A 20,289-nucleotide genomic window follows, 5' to 3' on the forward strand; every position below is an offset into this window, starting at 1 on the left:
GAAATAATATTTTCATATACAAAATATCTCAACAGTTAAAATTACTGAACGAGAGCTATAAATATTAACTTGTATAAATCTTTAAAAAAAAAAAAAGAACCATAAAGCTGAGCAAAAGGGAAAAAAAAAAGCAATTTACAAAGGAATACAAGCAGCAAGCCACAAAATGGGAAGCTGTGTATCACAGAGACTGGTGTGTGTCTGGAATCCTAAGACTTGGTTCCACATCCTGGCACTCCTACTTGCACGCTGTGTAATCTTGAGTAAATTGCATCACCTTTCAGTTTTCTCCCCTGTAAATTGAGGATCATAATAGGACTTACAGGCAGGAGTACTGTGAGGACTTAAGGAAGTAATGCAAGGAAAACAAGTACCTGCCCCTCAATACGTGTTAACTACTGTTGCAATGGTATAAAGTTTTATGAGGAGTACAATATTTTGTTGTGTGATACACACACATATACCAAAGTTTACAAACATATGAAAATGATAATTATCAAGTTTAGAATAGTGGGTACCTCTGTGGGATAGGGAAGGTCAGGAGATTAGGGAAGAGAAGGAAGTGCTTCACCTGCATTTGTAATACATTTATTTGTTAGGGTGGTAACCGTATGTTTTTCTTAGATTGGTATGTATATATGAAATATTTCATTTTAAATACTTAAAAAAAAAGATCAATCGAGGTGGGGGTGGGATTGTATTCCTATAGGCACCAGGGATTCTCCCTGATTAGTTTTATGTGATTTGGGTTTGGAGCCACAGAGAATCCAGAAGGAGGGATCTTGGAGCCACCCAAACGGTCTGGCTTTTTCCCATCATTCAGATCTTGGTTCAAATATCCCTTCCTGAAAGAAGCCTTCCTTGACACTTTAGATCAGCACACTTCCAACCGCTAACAAACGGTAGGCACTGTTTTATTGCAATAGGCTTATCACTCTGGGCTGTTATTTTACTCGGTAACTCCCTTACTGGAATGCTCTGTCTTGGTCAACACTATATTCCCAAAGCCATTTTAAATTCTCCCTTTTTTTTTTTGTTTTGTGGATGGCTGGATGAATGAAAGAATGAGTAAATGGAGACACTTCCTCCATCCTTGGGTCGCCTCTTTTGAGCCAGATTGGAGGGCAGAGGGAGAATGAGGAAGGCCTGAGAAGAGCAAAGACTACAGTGAGCTGAGGAGGAGGCAGATGAAAAATTAAGGGAGGTCTCAAGAGGGTGAGAAACCAAGGGGTGAAGATGAGTGGAGAGGCAGGAAGTCCGGGAGAGAGGGGGCAGGGGTGGAGTCTCTAGGGCGGAGGCGGGGCCCGGTGGAGGAAGGCGGGGCGGGAGCCTGCGGGGCGGGGCCTGAAGGAAGGTGGGGCCAGCTGGCGGGGCGGGGCCTGGAGGAGGGACTGGGCCTGCGAGCTGGGAGCGCGGACCCGGGAGCAGCGCGCTGCGGTGGCGGCGGCGGAAGATGGCTGCGGCTGAGGCTGCAGACACTCAGCTGATGCTTGGAGTCGGGCTGATCGGTGAGGACGCAGGTGCCCTGCCCTGCAGGCCCACACTTAGTTCTGCCTCCGCCTGGGCCCGGGGTGGCCCCTGCCCCCGCGGCCCCGGGCGCCGCCAGCGTAGGAGAAGGCGCGGCTCCCTCCACAGGCCTGGGATAGGGGATACGGGGCCCGGCCTTCTCGGTGCAGGGCCCCGGTCTGCCCCCGTGGGCCCGTGCGCCCGCAGCCTTGTGTGGGGCCTGTCTGGGCCAGGCGGCGGGGCAGGGGGACCTCGGAGGCTTCCTCGGTCTGGGAGGGAGCTCCTCCGGGAAGCCCCGGGCTGCAGACGAGCCCAGACATGGAGGGTGAGCGAGCTGCGCAAACGGGCCCCGGGCCAGGCCCAGAGCATCTCGCAGGCCGTTCCTGTGAGGCGGCGGGGCAAGGGTCCCTCGAAGCGAGGAGGGAGCCACGCGAGACTGCCAGCCTGGCGCTTGGCTGGCCCCAATCATGTGATCGAGCGATTTGAGACGCGGTGGCCAACTGTGCCGGCCAGGGGTGCCGTGTGTTATGCATGGATTATCTCTCGTTTAACTCACCTCGGCTCCAGGGGGTCTGGGTTATGTTTGATGCCCATTTTACGGAGCAGGTGGAGGCCCAGGGTGTCATTTGTGCACGGACGCACGCTGCAAAGTGAGGGACCCAGGTTTGAGACCCTTGCAGTCTAGCTTCGGAGCCCCAACTCATACCACTGGGGAACTAATGCATCATGTGATAGAGGTTGTGCACGGGTGACTACATAATCACATTGGGTGGAATCCCAGTTAGTTTTGAGGAGTAAATGGATATGGAAGTGCGTTGGGATCTTTGGGCAGGCCGGAATGTGTGTCAGAGCCGTGTGCAGTGGTTCGGGGTGAATATTTGAAGCAACCATTCATCTGACAGCGACTTTGAGTACTGGGTTGCTTGAATGAACGTCTGTCGGTTCCCAGCGTGCCATTGTCCTTTGAATAAGTATTCTCCCGAGATTTTTACATATCAAACCCCAGGGTACAAGAACATTGCTTGGATTTAGAAAAGCTGGCGGAAATGTAGTTAAATGTTGCTGATTATTTTTCAGTGTCTCAAAGGAGTGCATATTTCTGGGAACGGCTTCCTGTATTTCTAATGTGATTTTGAAACCGTTTCAAAGGAAAGCCTATGTACCTCAGACATCTTAGTCCTTCTTGAAGGTACTTCTCAATTAAGGCTGAGTTAAACTCTGACTTTATCTGGTAACAGCGAAGAAAAGGATGACATATTTTCAATTCAGTTTTTTTATTTTTCATGTTGACATGAATTTAAAAGGGATTTGCTTAAAAATAATGGGGGGAGGGGCGCTCCTCCCCTTTATGAACCAATGAGGGCCAGGTGTTGGTAATTGCTGAAGCTAAGTAATGGAGATGAGGGAATACATTTTATCATTCTCTATTTTTTAATGTTATTTCCCATAATAAAAGGTTTTTGGGTTTTTTTTTTTTTTAAGTCTGTAGATTAAAACAGGATTTTTACTGCTATATGTTCAGTAACTATTTCTCTAAAGTTTAGGCTATTTTTGCCTGGAGTTATTATTAGCAAATTGTTCCTATTTTGTTATGGAGCTGCTGACTTTGATAATGAAAGTACATATATGACTATTTAACCATTATTATTAAAAACTTTAAATCTAGAATTCATATAATCAGTACATACCTTGATTTGAAAGAGATTTCACCATTTTCTTAATCTCCAGTTTTGTTTTCAACACACCCTTCCTATGTATTTATTAAAGATCCTTCCAACTGGATCAAAATGTAAAGTGACTATAAATTTATGAGAATTTGTGTGGGAGGAGTTAGGGCAGACCCCTACCAAACCTCTAAGGCTACATTTTCATTCATGACTTGTAAGAAAAGCTTCTTACCCAGGTGGCCTACAACTGAAAATCAGGAGAGCTAGGTAACTTGACCAGGAAAGGTAGGTGGGAATCTGGGGTCTCACATGCTCAGGGTTGCTTTGTAAAATGGGATGTTAAAACTGATTCCACGAAGTGCTTCTGAGTAACCAATCAACTCACTTCCTTGCTGCTGTTTGACATTCTCACAGTGACCATCTTTCCACCGTAGAAAAGGACACAAATGGAGAAGTTCTGTGGGTGTGGTGTTATCCTTCCACGACAGCTACTTTAAGGAACCTCCTGCTGAGAAAGTGCTGCCTTACAGATGAAAATAAACTTCTCCACCCCTTTGTCTTTGGTCAGTACAGAAGAACGTGGTTTTATATCACAACAGTTGAAGTTCCAGATTCTTCCGTTTTGAAAAAGGTATGACTGTATGAAGGTCAAAAAACCCAAAAATATTTTTAAGTGATGTAAGATTATTCCAATAAACCCTTTAGACTTCATCATTCACAATATACTTTGTAAAGATATTAAATATATGATATTCATTGGGAATGTTCTCTTTCACATTTCATTCATTCATTCTATTAATATTTATTGGTATATATTATATGACTAACCCGTGGTTGGTGTGGAGGAGCCTTTCCCAGGTTATACTTGGAGTAGAAATGTAGAAGTAGTTTCAAAGCCTTGACTCTGATTAAAAATGGGAAGAAGTATTTTTCCATAATTAAAAACTAATTTTAAGGGTATAATTATTCTAGTTAAGAAAACTTTTTCATTTGTTGATGATAAGGATATGTTAAGAATAGAAAGGGTAACTAAGGAAATTCATGTGTTCAGTAGACTTTGTGTGTCATTTGCTATGAACACTATCAAGATGACTTGCTGAAAACGAGTAAGTATGTGGTCATTGTGGACTTCCCTAATCCCAAACAACCAGCCCTTTTTCCAGAGAAGAAAAATCTTGGAAAGAAGTGGCTGAGCTCCTGGCTGTGATCTTCTAGGTGGGGACTCCTTTTACCTTTTCAGGGCTAATTTTATAGCCAGCCACAGACAGTATGAAGGATGTCCAAGATACTGGCTTAAATTTAAGGAATTACATTTAAAACAACAGGAAGGCAACAATTTAGTAACTCTAAGACGTTTAAGACAAAACAGATTAATAATTAGCAAATGTAAATTGCAGAAAGACGTTCATTAATGGGAATAATAAGTGTATGATTATCAGAAATTTATATGTATAATAATAGAGGCGTATAAATAAGTGAAGCTTCTTATAACAATGCCCTTTAGCTTCTACAGCATCCTACAGAGAATTGACTATTTTGGGAACTATGATTTTTACTGTATGAATTTTACTGAAATGTATTTTTGTGTTTTCCATCCTATTTCATTCGTGAAAAGTAGTCACTAAGTCGTAGGTCTGATAGAGAATTGCGAGTTATCTTTTTTTTTGAATTATGGATTTACTTTATTCTGTAATTTATATCTTATAGGTTTTTTTTAGAACAATTTTTTTTCTTTTTTGGGGGGGGTCATTACATTAATTTTTTATTTTTTTTTAATGGAGGTACTGGGGATTGAACCCAGGACCTCGTGCATGCTAAGCATGCGCTCTACTGCTGAGCTGTACCCTCATCCCCTCATTTCTGGTTCTGCTTTGATGAAGGTAGGGGGCTTTAAATAAAAACTCACATTTAAAAAAAATTTTTTGGTGAGGGGGGAGGTAATTAGGTTTATTTGTTTATTTTTAACAGAGGTACTGGGGATTGAACCCGGGATACTATGTCCTCTATCACTGAGCTGTATCCTCCCCACCAAAAACTCACATCTTTGATATTTGAAATATTTTATGCTTTTGAGGAAAGAAACTCTAACTCTAAATGCATTACATTCTTATGTAGGAAATTAAATATATGTATATATAAATATAATTTTTTATATGTGTGTTTATACCCATAAAAGTATAAAGAAGCAAGTGAGGACTTGTTACATTTTGGTCTTTTCCTTTTAATGCTGGTAGATCTTGTACAAAAGATTTGTTAGAATATAGTGATAAAGATTAATTCTATTAAAGTGTCTTTAAAGAGTGTACTTTTTTTTTGTTTTGGACAGGTGACTCATTTTTCTATTGTTCTGACCGCCAAAGATTTTAATCCAGAGAAATATGCCGCCTTCACTAGGATATTGTGTAGGTCTGTATGAAAACTGTGTTAAATACTAATACAAACATGAAGATCTTACTCAATAGTTACATAGCAGACTTCTACACTGAGGAAGCGTATTTTAGCCCTCTGTTTCCCCCACTTAATCATTACCGGCCCTTCAGACACTGTTTTATAAAGAGGAACCTTGTCTTCTGCTTCCATGATACTGCTCCTCTTAGTAGGGAAGATGGTAGAGGGGAGAAGAAAAAGCAGTTTGCAATGCTGTTGTAATTTCTGGGCATTCTGAGTCATTTGCCACTTTTGGTTTGTTATTTCTACTCACTTCCAATCTGGAGCTTTCCTTAGGATGCAACTGGTGAGCTGGGTCCTGTGTGTCAGGGTCTGTGTGTGGGAGTCATTTGGGGGAAGGTTAATGGGCAGTTTGAATTATGCTAAAGCACAGGAAAATATTTCTTAGTTGGAATGCGGAGGAGTGGAGAAACTCTGATTAATTGGTTAATTGCGATTCAAGTGGACTCCTCCCATTTCATCCCAGCTGTTGAAAAAATTTATCTAAATTCTACCAGTTTACTTTCTTGCCTTGATAAGTATATCTAGTGAAATTAATGAAACCTGTCTTATGTGTTAGAGATACTAGCTTTTTGTTTAATCAGGGCTTTTTAGGGTTTTGGGTTTTTCCTAATATCATTGGGTAGAATTATAATTCTGGGTGTTACGTATAACACTCAGTCCTCAAGTTCATGCCCAGTAAGTGTTTTTTTTGAGGGGAGGGTAAAGGGAATTATTTTTGTTTTTTCTCACTATAATCCCAATAAATGATTGCCTTTTTGCCATTTTTATGTACACACACACACACACACACGAAGAATATCATCTCATGACCTAAGAGTTTCAGTTAGGTTGTATTTCGACAAAAAGAACTTTTACTGTTTTAGCAGTCAGCTCTGATAAGAAAGACTTCTTGCTCTCATGCGATAAATTGCAGATATATGGCTCACCTGAAATATAAACAGTTGTCTGCAAATATGGCACTGACACAAAGGGGAGATTATTATCGTTAGAAGAGGCGCTATCCAGAAGCCATGAACCAAAACTACTGCAAAGGTGTTTTTGAACAAACATTAGGCTCCTGTTTCATTTGATTGAGTCAGAGTTAGGTTACGCAACTGAATTCACTGGGAAATATTCTGGGGCCCAGAAGGCAAGGTTGCTTTAGACCCCACTTCCTGCTCAAGAGGAAGCCCTAGGGTTTCTCAGCTTGTTCCATGCCACAGCACTGTCACACTCCCCTGTCACAGTGCAAAAGAAATGAGGACTCAAAGCCATCGCCAACCGCTTCCTCTGCCCCCAGCCCCCACCACGCTCAGTGCTTGCCCAGGCACCTGTCCACGCCCATGTGCTTGTGTGCACATACTCACTCTCCCCATGAACGCATATGCCTGTTCACACACATGTAAACAAACACTTCTTGAAGGCCGTGAGGTGCTCCCTTCCATCTCTGGGGAGAGCTGCCTTCTCCAGCATGCTGCCTACTGTGGCCACGGGAGCCCACAAGGAGGGGTTCATATCCCCTGTGGGACCCGGGTCCAGTGCCGTGACCCCTTCTTATAATATTAAACTAAAATTTTTTAAAATTAAATTTCATTTTATTTTAAAAATTTAATAATTTTAATGGTGTTTTTGTTTGTTTGGGTTTGGTTGTGGTAATATAGGCACATAGTTAAAAAAAAAAAATACAAAGGGTATACAGTGAAAACTAAATCCCCTCCTTCCCCTATTCGCAGTCTCCAGTTCTGCCTCCCGACCCCCCACCCTAAGGCAGCTCTTGGGCCTGTTTTCTTTATTTCATATTGGAGATGTTTTCTCCATAGATAAGCGTGTACAAGTTCATGGGGCTGACTATTATTATATATAGATACACATACATATATATATAATGATAGTTTACCATATTCATTGTTCTCTACCTTTTCCCCCCAATTTGTGCATTGAAATAATAATTAAAAAAAACACTGATGACTGACAAAATTTATTAGGCAGTTAAAACACTTGCTTTTGTTTTTTCACTTAATGTGCAATACATACAGTTCTCAAGTGATCTGTCTTAAACAATGATTTTATTTTCATCCCAATTTTCTGTCCCTACTGAAATGCCCAAGTAGATCCAGTCCTACTTCTCCAGCAGAATTCAGATTTAGTTTCTCACAGGAAAAGTTTTCAGGGGAAGGGGCTGATGTCACATGTTAGGTATAAATGTAGCCAGTTTCCTGTCTGCATTTTCTGGAAGCTTTAACTTGATAAATGTATCTAGTGTGCATTTATCACCAGAAACTTAGAGGAGTCTGATTTCTTAATTATTTAAATATAGCTACCTCTGAGAACTCTGATAATAAATATAAGTTCTACATCTAATTACTGCTTTCTCTGTGAACAATGCGTAAGACTCCTTTCTTGTCAAAGGAAATCCCAGCAGTAAAACAGAGTCATGACTAACACCACCAGTTATGAAAGTAAGACAAAAAAAGAGATAAGGATACAATATTCTCGAGAACAGCAGGGCCTCAGAAAGTCCACAGTTCATTCTCCTGCCTGCGTGGACCATAGCAGGCCTCCCCAGATATAACAAGAGATCCTACTTCAAAGAATTATTGAACGTTTCTCAAGGGGTGGTTTTAGTTTTTTTACCAGTATGTTTTCAAATTATAGACGTAACCGTGGTCATGAAAAGATTCAGGCATTCAGAAGTGTGTCAGCAAGTCGGCTTGGATTCTTTAGAAAGTACCCATGCCTGTCCTCAGCGTACTTCTCCAGGTGGTTCATGCTAAATCAGGTATGACTGCTTTTTGTCTTTTCTCACAGAATGTACCTGAAACACGGGAGCCCTGTTAAGATGATGGAGAGTTACATCGCGGTTCTCACGAAGGGCATATGCCACAGTGAAGAAAATGGCTCTTTTCTCAGCAAGGACTTTGATGCCCGAAAGGCATACCTTGCAGGCTCCATCAAAGGTAAAAAAGAAAAGAAGAGAAACAAACCCATCCCAGATTAGTCCATCCCAACAAAAACAAAATCCCTAAGCCAATGACAATCTCCCTTTAAACTGTGATTTCATCTTTTCACATACTTCATCTATACAATATTTATTTCTTACTTGGGAGTGTAGTTCAACTTCTCCATTTCCTTATGTGGTTAGAAGTCTGTCAGGAGAGGAGACATTTGTGGTGTTCCTTTCTGTATGATTCCAACTGTTAATGTAGAAATGTTCTTTCACCAGTAAACTGAAGTTCTCGGCTTGAGATCTCCCCTGACTTCCATCGTTTTCTTTCCTTAGATCTTAGCAGTGACTTCCTCCATCCGGGGAGCTCAAGCCCCTGCCCCAGAGTTCCCAGTCTAATTCCCTGCTTCTGTCTCCTCCCTGGAAAGTCCAGCCTAGGGCTAAGCCAAGACCTCGGGGTCCTTAAAAGGGAGGAGGCGGGAACTCCAGGTGATGCTGGCCTCCATTCTCATCCTCCCACAGCGCCTGCCTGTCTTTGCTCTTGATCCTGCTGTTTTATATGGTTTCTAAGCATCCCTGATGAGGTGTTAGGTGTTTTTCCAGCTGTCTCACAAGGACTTATTTAGTGATTTATGTGTGGGTTGGGAGCAGTCTGTGAACTTTTTTTTAAACTTGAGCTTTCATGGCACCAAAGTTGCTGGTTCCCTTCACATAATTCCACTTTCTTGTGAGTCAGGCTTCTTCTGTGCATCCAGCATACAGTCCCTTGGAGGGTGCAGGGGTAGCTACTGTAACACCCATCCTGGGAGCAGACATATGGATTGATTTGCCCACCCACCAAATAAGGTGCTTCTGTATTTACAACATTTACCTACATTTATTGTCTGTATTGACAAGAATTATTTCTGATAAAAACTTAATTTTTTAACATAATATCTAATGCAGTAACATTATCATTTCTTTTGTTTTAAGACATCGTATCTCAGTTTGGAATGGAAACCGTTATCTTACACACAGCACTGATGCTAAAGAAAAGAATTGTTGTCTATCACCCCAAAATAGAAGCTGTCCAGGAGTTTACCAGGTATGGTCTCCTGTCATTAACAAGTGCAGACTTTGTTGGCAGCCAGTTCGGGGCCCTCCGTGTTACTGTGTACTCTGTTCCTTTGCACATTGGTATAAATAGCATGTGTTAGGCTGGGGGTAAAATATCGTTTTGGTTTAGATTTAGTAGTTCAAGGTCACTGAATTTCAGCAGATTCTTCTTGAAATTTTGAAACCTGAAAATTTTGGAGCAGGGAGTTGCAGACTTCTTGCCAGAGAGTAACTATTTTAGGCTTGTAGGCCATACAGTCTCTGTCCCAACTACTCAACTGCCACTGGTGCATAAGAGCAGCCACAGACAGTACATACGTAAATGAATGAGCTCGGCTGGGTTCCAGTAAGACCTTGTGTGCAAATCAGGCAGCCAGCCACAGGGCCTGACCTCTGTTTTAGATAAGTTGTTTCTTCCATTCAGTTTTACCACCAATTCTCTTATTTATATAATAAATGTAGATTGTTTTGTTTTCTTTGCCAAATCTAAGTTGTTCTTAGATTCTTTTTTAAAAGCAGGTGCACTAGCATTTATGCTGTTTACTGTATGCTAGGCATTGTATAAGGCACCTTAAGTCACTAAATTTACTCATGATGACGGGAGTGGCATGGCCTGTTTGTGGATGAGAAGACCAAGGCGCAGAGAGGTTAAGTGGTTAGATAATGGAAGAAGGCAGGCTTGCGAGTCCAAAAGACCTGGGTTAAAGTCCTGGGAGGGCCACGTATCAGCCCTGTGACCACAGAAAGGATACGTAATGTTTCTATGCCTCAGTTTCTCTATCTGTAAAGTGAAGATGATAATACCTACCTCATAAGCTTGTTTTTCGGATGGGAAATAATTTGGGTAAAGTGCTCGCCATGTGGCTTCAGAGTGTGCACTCTCGAAGTCACCGTTGTTATGACTGATTGCCTCCCATCCTCGGTGAGAGGGCCAGAATATTTACCCTCTTCTAACTCCAAAACCCTGTGTTTTCCCACCCAATTACCCTTTCCCTCTACATTTGTGCTTTTGAAACTAGGGTGTCCACAGCTTCTGAAATATGTAGCAGGTCACCAGGGAGTTCACAGAACCACAGATAAATTCGGCACACAAAGTAGTTTGTAAATTTAGCTGGAATTTTAAATCTGAAATGAGAGACTTCACAAAATTTCTTGCTTGCTTAAATTTCTTGCTTTGGATTTTGGCTTCAGACCCCCTCTGTGGCAGTCTGCAGAGTGGGGCATTTGAAGGAAAACTTTGGAAGCCTCGCTCCGTCACCATGGAGATCTTTCAAAACTTTACCTTGAACTCTTTGTAACCAATCGGACCCCAAAAGCAGTGTTAAAACATTGCATTACTGTACTTTGAAGCCTGGAGGTGTTGGCACGATTAGGGCTTACTGTCCGCTCTGCCTCTGGTAGCCAGTTTCCTCCCCAAGAGTGAGAGGGAAGAGGGCGGGCTGAGGCTCAGGTGCGGGCCAGCAGCCATCTGCATTCTCGCCTTGCTCCCCAGGACTCTGCCTGCCCTGGTGTGGCATCGACAGGACTGGACCATACTTCACTCCTACGTGCACCTTGATGCTGATGAGCTGGAGGCCCTCCAGATGTGCCCAGGTAGGCAGCAGGCTCCCAGGTGAGGAGAGGAGAGGATTTAACCAGGGTTGCTGTTTGTTTTTTGGGATTTAAAAAAGAAATTTTTTTTTTTTTTGGTAAATGCATCTAATTTTTTCCCCTTAAAATTTTTTTTTAATTTAAAAAATATTGTGGTAAAATACACATCACATAAAATTTACCATCTTAATCATTTTAAAGTGTATGACCACATTGTTATACAACCATTAGCAAAATCAACTTATTTTTAACTTGTAAAGCTCTCATCTTAAGAGTTTCCCTGTTGGTGATCTGATTTACAGTTTATTTTGAGCCTTTCCATATTTTTTCTCAAAGGAAAAAATGAAGTTATTTTAAAATGGTGTTATTATGTAATACAATATAATAATTATTAATAAGATTCTGGGAATAGCTTAATAATACAGTATTACTTAGGTCTACAGGAATCCTAACTTTGCAGTTGACACGGTGTTTTGTTTTTATTTCTTCAAATTTAAGTATATGACCTTTATATTTTTAGGATCTTAAAGGTCTTTTCATAAAATGACGATGATGATAATGGTGATGTCAGATGGTAGGAGCTTTTATTGTTGTTTTTTCAATTATGAAATGTATTTTATAAATAATATGTAATATTTATGCAAGTTATAAAAGACACAAGGAACACCCGGGACTCACCAGAGTTGGGAGTAGGCTGCTGTCAGTCGTCTGAAGCACCTGTGCCTTCAGTCTCCTTCCACCTTCTTCCTCACCGCCTTCCTCTGGCCACGTCCCCGTGAACACACATCCCTAAACAACGCATCGTTCACTTTTCCTAAACCAGCTTCATGTATGTGGACTCATGTGGCATGATGGGTGAATTCTTCTGAGGCCTGTTTGGTTTTTTCCTTAATGTTTAACAGTTTTGCAGAATTCATTCATGTTCACGTGTCTGTAAGCCCACTCATTTTCACTGCTGTATGGGATTCCATTAAGTAATATACCATAGTTTATTCATTTAGACATTTCTCGTCATTTAGTTTTATTTCTACTTTTGTTGGGGAGGGCAGGAGGATTAGATTTATTTATTTTTATTTATTTATTTTTTATTTTTTTAATGGAGGTACTGGGGATTGAACTCAAGACCTCGTGCATGGTCAGCATGCGCTCTACCACTGAGCTGCTATACCCCCCCGCCTCGTCATTCACTTTTAAAACAGTGCTGCTGTGAGCATTCTTACTGTGGGTTTCCTGGTGCACGTGTGCAAGGCCTTCTCTGGGTTACACATTGCAGAGTAGAACTTCTGGGTGAGAAGGTATGCGAATCCTCAGGCTGCTGGATAATGCCACGTGTTTTCCTCAGAGGTTGTACCGATCCACCCTTCCACCAGCAGTGTAGGAGAGGTCCTATTCTTGTCCTCAGCAGCACTTGGTTATGGTCAAACTTTAAATGTTTGCCAACTTGGTGGGTTTACAGTGATTATTTTGTTGTGGTTTTAATTTGCATTTTCTGTATTCCTAACAAGGTTAAGCATATTTCTGTTTTTGCCATTTTTGTCTTCTCTTCTGCAAAATAACTTTTACTCACTTTTCCATTGGGTTGTTTTTCTTCTATATTTTCTTATAAACATTGAAAAAGTTTTTTCTATGTGGGGGAGGGTATAGCTCAAGTGATAGAGAGCATGCTTAGCATGCATGAGGTCCTGAGTTCAATCCCCAGTACCTCCATTAAAAAAAACTAATAAATAAATCTAATTACCTCCCCCAACTAAATCAGTAAATAAATTTTTTTAAAGGTTTTTTTTTCCCCACTGAAGTCTTTTGGATTTGGAATTATTATTTTTGTGGGAATCTGCCTAGAATGACTATTTTTGTAGGGTGTGAGTCTGAGATCTGATTTTTTTTTTCCATTTGGATAGCAGCTCAGCTCAGGAATACGTATTGAATAGTGTCCTCTCTTAGGAATCTGCAGCATCGTCTCTGTCACCTGTCACATTTTCTCATACAAGAGGGAGTCTGTGTCTGGGTGTTCTGTTGTGAGTTTTTGGTTTTGTTGCTGCTGTTGTTTTTATAAGTGTCCTCACTTGGTAAAGCAAAATTGGTCCTCAAAAAAAATTTTTTTTTAATTGTACTGCACTGTGAAATCCAAAAAGTCTGGGAACCAGTCTTAACGCCAACTGCAAAGGTCTGCTAATTCTTGAGTGGCCCTGATTCCTTTAGGATTTGTTGTATCAGATCTGACATTGGTGAAGGTGACACTGTTTCCATCTCAGGGGTGATTCGATCCCTGAGAAAACTGAGTGTTCAGCTATGACTTCTTGGCGACAAAGACTTAGGGGGGACAGTAGTCCAGAGAATCCTTGCTACCTGCCGCCTCATCTGCCATGCTCGACTCAAATAGCGATGACTGAAAAGCAGATGCTTTGCTTCAGCCTTCTTCTTTGACACTGAAATCTAGTTTTGGAACATCATGAGTTGTGTGAGTTTCTTCAGGCAATTGACAATAATGTCATCTTAATAAATGTCACAGGGTGCAGCTAAAACGCCCTGGATAAATAAAGCAGAGAAGAAAACCAGCTGATGAGTTTTTAGATTCGGTTCTCTTTGGTATGTTCACAGCATGATTTCTTCCTACTCCAGTAACGTTGGTCCTCTTTGTGATGCAGGTTACGTCGCTGGATTCGTAGACTTGGAGGTGAGCAACAGATCAGACCTGTATGATGTGTTTGTGAACCTGGCAGATAGTGAGATTACCATTGCTCCACCTGCAAAAGGTTAGTTCTTTGTTCTGTTCTGTCCTTTTCTGTTGTTGACACAAGATGTGAGCCAAGCAGTTGTATATTTTCAGTTATTCTCTAAAATCAGTATTGGAGGGCCCGCTTCACCTTCTGTGCTGAAGCTGGAGGGATTTTTCTGCATCTTGAACACAGCATTCATTCTTATAGACCTAGCCCAGTTAGCGATACCTCTGGGTGCTTATGCCACATTACGCATTAATATGATGAATGGTCTATTCGTCTTGCTTCTCCACTTTTCTGTTTAAACAAGGTCTATTCGTTAGCCATTGCTGCATAACAAATTACTTCTAAAACTTAGGGATTTAAAACAACAAATACTTAACTCAGTTTTAGTGGGCAGGAGTTCAGGAAGAATTAGCTAGGAGGTCTGGCTCAGGGATTCTTAAGAGGTTTCAATCAAGATATTGCCAAGGCTGTGGTCAAGTAAAGGCTTGACTGGGGCTAGAGGACCTGCTTCCAGGCTAACTCACATGGCTGTTGACAAAGGCCTCACCACATGAGCCTCTCCTTAGGGCAGCTTGAGTGTTCTCACCACATGACTGCTGGCCTCCCCAGCAGGGGGTAAGTAAGTCAAGGGTGGGGGGACCACAGTGCCTTCTGTGACCTAGTCTCAGAAGTCATACACCACCACCTCCTCCATCGTCTATTCGTTAAAGCAAGTCATTAAGAAAGAAGAATTAGACTCCACCTCATGAAGGAAGGAGTATCAGAGTGTGTAGACATTTGTCACTGAACATGACTCCCGTGTGGAAAATCTTTTTGAAGGCTATCTCAGCAAGCATCGGGGAATGGGAGTATTCTTGGGTCTAATGATCGAGAGAGAGTGTTCTAGTGTCCTAGGGTTGTCTCTGGGAACTGTACATTGTCCTAAATTACAGCTGCATAAAGTAGAAAAGATGGGGTTAAATGTGTTTTGAGCCCAGGGCACTCTGAGGTATTGGTTTTAGATGGGAATTACTGACAACAGCTTTTGTGTCCTCATTCATCTTTCTCCTAAAAGTGTGAGCAGCTGAATGCTGGCCAATTAAGGATTTTTTTAGCTAGATTCTGATCATGTGAGGTTTTATCTAGCAACCTCAAATTAACAGAACCAGAACAAGTTTCCTTTTCATTTGCTTTGAAATTACAAACCTAATACATACTCATGGTGAAAAATTTCAAAATATAGAATCAGGTCTTTAGGATACTGCCTTTTGTAAAGCCAGTGATAGAGAACTAGCTATGGCCAGGCACCTGAGACTGCTGGAGGGTTAGGACCAGAAAGAGGGGCCACTCCCTGCAGCCCTCTGCTGCTCCAGGTCTATCAAATGGGCTTCTGCCAGTGGAGTCTGTCCCTCAGTGTCAAACAAATTTCTGTTAACCTCCTTGCTGCAGAAAATAGCAGCGGGTATAATTAATGTAATTTAGGTTGTTGCCTTGGCTCGTTTCTGAGGGCCTTTACACAGTGACTGTTGAGCTGCTTCTGCAGAAATGACAGGAAGTGCTGCTTTCACAACATCCCTGCCAGAAAGATCAACCTGAATTCTCAACCGTAAAGACTCAGACGGGAGAGGGGTGGAATAGCTCAGTGGTAGAGCACATGCTTAGCATGCATGGGGCCCTGGGTTCAATCCCCAGGACCTCCATAAAAAAAAAAAATCAAGACTTGGACAGAAAAGTTGAGCTCTTAGCTTAAAATCACAACTTATTTGTAGTCAGAAGTTTTCGTTAGGTTTTGTCTAGAAAAAAATAAAAATTTTTATCAGAATTTTGGTTTGATATTGGCATGTTTTATATGGAACATGAAGTAGATAAATCATGACCGTGCCTTACCTCCTATTGTGTCACCATATTTGTGTGTAGTAATAAGATGGAAATGGGGGGGAGGGGGGTGTCAGTTGCTTTTTGAAAATTCCGTCTATATGATCGTTCCAGTTTTCAGATAGGATGGCATGATTACTTTTTATTACATAAACTTCTAAATATTCACACAACATATTCTTCTTCTTGCCAGAGGCCATGACAATGGGAAAACTGCATAAAGAAATTGGTCAGTTAATTGTCCAGTCAGCAGAAGATCCAGAGAAATCAGACAGCCAAGTTATACAGGTAACGCCTGACCCTGCCCACTGACCGAGTCCTGAAAAGGCCTCGCTGGGCAGCAGCTCGTCATCTGCTGTTCACGTGAACAGAGTGAAGCGACTGGAGAGGCCGGTGGGCAGCTGCTCAGATGAGCAGAGGGTCTGCAGGACAGCCCTGGTGAAGATGAGCAGCCGCGGCCACTCCCTTACCGGACTCCACGGGCAGATGGATACAGGGGCTGGTGCTGAAGCCAGGCATTCACAGTGAAAAATGCACTGAGTCCTCAGCCACCCAAAGGGAATGTCAGTCAGTGAAGAGGAATAAAGCCCGTGTAGCAGGTGCTGGGTCACTCATCCCAGGCAGGAGAGGACTCAGGGAAGAGATTTGTTCTGAAAACAACAGCAGGTTCCTCAAAAAGTTAACCGTAGAATTAACGTAGATCTGGTAATTCTACTTCTTGGTGTATGTATGTATATATGTATGTATGTGTGTGTGTGTGTATGTGTGTGTATGTCTATCAGAAAGAGCTGGAAGCAGGAACTCAGCTAGGCATTTGTGCACTGCTGTCCAGAGCAGCATTATTCACAGTAGCCAGAAGGTGAAAACAACCCAGATGTCCAAATGGATGGAGAAAAAAATGTAGTCCATACATACGGTGGAATGTTACTCAGCCTTAAAAAGAGTGAAGTTCTGACGTGTGCCATAACATGTATGAACCTTGACAAGAACCTTGAAGGATAAATAGTGTGATTCCACTTACATGAAGCACCTAGAATCAGCAAATTCATCGAGGCAGAAGGTACAATGGTGACTGCCAGGGTCTGGAGGAGACTGGAGTGGGGAGTTACTGTCTAATGGGTACAGAGTTTCAGTTTGGGATGATGGAAAGAGTTCTGGAAATGGATAGTGGTGATGGTTGAACCACACTGTAAATGTACTTAAAATGCCGCTGAATTGTACACTTTATGCCCATCCGCCCCCACCGCCCAAAATTACTCATGACATTTATCTTGTTATTTTAAATTTTAAAAAAAATTATTTATAAAGTTAGTCTGATAAACCTAAAAAAACAGCAGGAAGGATTCTGGAGAACTATTCAAATTTTTTGATACTAACATATTATATATTTTCCTGTTCTTTTAAAGGATATTTCCCTAAAAACAAAAGAAATCTTCACCAACCTGGCTCCGTTTTCAGAAGTTTCGGGTGATGGAGAAAAGCGAGTGCTCAATTATGAGGCACTAAAGCAGAGACGACTTCCGCCAGCAACAGAAAACTTCCTCTACCATCTAGCAGCAGCGGAACAAATGCTGAAAATCTGACCACGGGGCAGAATGTGTCACTGATGACAGATCTAAAGCCCTGGCACCGTGACTATCCATCACCTATGTAAAATACTGGAAATAGCAAAGAAAACGTTCTATTTTTAATGATTTATTTGAAAGCATTGCAGTTTGACCTGAAAAAGCACTGAAACACATATGAAAACACTTCTGAATTCCTCCTATCTGATTAATTTCATGCCTCCTCTCAATGTTTACAAAGTGCTGTAACCACCATATGTAACATTATACAACTGCCCGATGTCCTGGAGTAAGCGCGAAATAGCTCTGTCGAGTTCTCATGCAAATGACAGCAACTCCGAAGGCCTTCGTTACTCTAAGTTCCAGTTTGTCTCACTGTGTAGCCACCAACGAATGGTTTATTTTCAGAAAGCTGCCTGAAATTTTGCTTTGTATTCTTCTAGGAAGAACTTTAATTCCTTGTGAGGAACTCTACTTTCTGAGCCAAACTACTAAGTTTTCTGCAGAACCGTCTAGAAGATCATTCAGAAGACCCTGCAGTTGCACTTTCCTATAAAAGAAAATTCTTTTCTTAGCCTTTGAACATGTTGCCTATATTATAAGGGTTTTGCATAGATTTTATACCTGGGTAGACAACTTTAATAATCCATATTTATACTGTCGCAGAGGTAAGCAGTTGGCAAACTTCGGCCATTAGTTCTCTTTAATTAACCCTGTTGCTAGCAATATTCTTTTGAAAAAGATGCCAGCCCTTATGTGATAGAATAAAATAAGAAGCCCATTTTGAACGTAAATGTCTGCATTGAAGCAGCAACTTTATATAATTGGTGAGGGAATGTGAGAATTCACTTCTTGTGAGGGCCAAAACCAGAGAATGTTTTCAAACAACTTTAGTAAAAATAATTTGGCCACATATAAAGGCAATTGTTTTTGTTCAGTTAGGTACCTTTTTCATAATTAGAGACCTAAAAATTGCAAAATAAGCATGGGGGTCTAAATTGTTTTTGTTATTATATACATTCATATTAATTATGAAAGGGGATTTTTCACTCTTTTTTACTCAGTACTGCTGTCCTTAGAAATCTTACCCAGAAAAAATGTCTGTAAAAATACTTGCCTTTCTTGGATCTTTCATTTATTCTTGGTGTCAGACATTTGTTAAGGAAAAAATTTTTAACATACTCCCCTTGGGTGGGTGCAGGGGAGGATTTGAAATGAGATGATGTTTACTGAGACAAACAATTGAAAATTAAATCTGCACTTTATGAAAATTAATACTAACATCTTTTTCTCCCTCATTTTTTTGTATTACTTTATTAGCTAATGATCAAAGTTGTTAAAATTAGAAATTTATGATACAAAAATAAAATGGAAATATTTTGATACTCAACAGTTTTAGGCAGATGAAGAATTGTGCCCTCTTTCTCTAATTCTCCCCACTCCAAATGAAAAAAGAAAAAAACCCTTTTTGTCAACTGCAGAACCACTGGGGAGTTACCCCAAGACCTATTTGAAGGTTAAGCAGTCCAGCTCCTTGCATTGGCTTGGCCCTCCTCCCCTGCCCAGCCTCTTCCATCCCCACTTCTGGAGCTGACTTTAATGGTGAAGCGTTTTCTTCAAAAAGATGCTCTTAGATTACTCCTCTGTCATCTGTTAGTGGCTAAACCTCCACCTGGAGCCTTTGCACATTTTGTTTTTTGTTTAGTATAAGCCTGTGGCTACATGGAGCCGACTGGTAGCTCATTCTCACAGATTTTTATCCTTTTAGGCTGCTGTGAAACATCTTCTACCAAATTTGGAGATAACTGTCATTGTGACCTAGGGAAAACTGAACAACACAGGTTATTTCTCAGATGACCTGGGGCAGGATGTGATGGAGACCGTCCTCCGGTGCGCAAATGTTTGGGTACCTACTCTATGCCGTGCACAGTGTCTTCTGGGGCTTCCTTGATGCACAGGATGCTGCTTCCTGCTCTCAAGGTGCACAGTCTTGGGGGGGCATAAGGTCAGCAAACAGGCCAACGCACTGCAGTGTGGCAAGTGCCAGGCATGGTATGAGTGCTGCAGCAGAGGGCGCCTAATTCTGTATGGTGACTCCTGGAAGGCTTCCTGGAGAAGAGTGATTGACATCCAAGTCAGACCTGAAGCATAGGCAGGCGTTAGCCCAGAGCAGAGGGGACGGCTTGTGGGAAGGCCCAAGGAAGAGAGACCACAGCACATCTGACGAACTGGATGTTGGTCCAGAGTGAGGAGAGGAAGTGGCAAGCGATGAATAAGGTAAAGGCTCCAGCCTGCCACGGCAAGAAATCTGGACTTGATCCTGATGCATTGGGAGGCCACTGAAGGCTTTTGAGCAGGTGTGCTTCAGAAGAGCAGGCTGGAGGTAGACTGGAGGCAGCCAGACAGCAGGTAAGATGAGTGATACCAGTGGGGGATGCTGCTGGACCGAGCTGGGGTGGGAGCAGTGGATGCAGAGGGGTGAGGTCTAGAGACTTAAATTAACACCGTTGGGCTGAGTCTGTTGAATGGGATGGGGGAGGGCAGGGTAAGGGTGATGCTAGTGGTCCTGAGTGATGAAACTGGGGAAGTGGTGGTACCACCTCCTGAGAGTGGGAGGGAAAGGTGGTCTCAAGTGGACATCCAAATGGCAGAGTGCAAGGGGCAGCTGGACGTGGGCCTGCTGCTCCAGGGAGAGCAAGGCCCACGACAGGCCTGCGCAGCCGGCAGCATGGCCGTATGAAGAGGATTTGCGGTGGGGAGGGGCGGGCATGGATGGCAGCAGTCTTAGTGGAAGGTGGGATGGAAACAGGATAGAAACCTCTGAAAATGTTTGGCTACAAAGGCGGGGGGTTTGCTTTTTTCATGAGGCAGGTGACTCAAGCAGTTTAAAGGGTACTGGGAAGGAGCAGAGAATT

At 42.0% G+C, this 20,289-nt stretch overlaps 1 protein-coding gene across 2 annotated transcripts; it reads left to right on the top strand.

Moving 5' to 3' along the window:
• Positions 1–1,380: 1,380 nt before the first annotated feature.
• DENND10 (DENN domain containing 10) lies at positions 1,381–18,649 on the top strand. Of its 2 annotated transcripts, XM_031461852.2 has the most exons (9): positions 1,381–1,508; positions 3,608–3,804; positions 5,500–5,579; positions 8,412–8,560; positions 9,520–9,631; positions 11,135–11,235; positions 13,878–13,985; positions 16,003–16,097; positions 17,216–18,649. In XM_031461852.2, the coding sequence occupies exons 1-9, from the start codon at positions 1,454–1,456 to the stop codon at positions 17,390–17,392; spliced, it is 1,074 nt and encodes a 357-aa protein (XP_031317712.1). In that variant the 5' UTR covers positions 1,381–1,453; the 3' UTR covers positions 17,393–18,649. The 2 variants fall into 2 exon arrangements, with proteins under 2 accessions (XP_031317712.1, XP_031317713.1); XM_031461853.2 differs by lacking the exon at positions 5,500–5,579 and having other exon boundaries at positions 1,384–1,508; positions 3,588–3,804.
• The last annotated feature ends 1,640 nt before the right edge of the window (positions 18,650–20,289 follow it).

The sequence above is a fragment of the Camelus dromedarius genome, chromosome 8 (assembly GCF_036321535.1).
Source record: "Camelus dromedarius isolate mCamDro1 chromosome 8, mCamDro1.pat, whole genome shotgun sequence".
NCBI lineage: Eukaryota > Metazoa > Chordata > Mammalia > Artiodactyla > Camelidae > Camelus > Camelus dromedarius.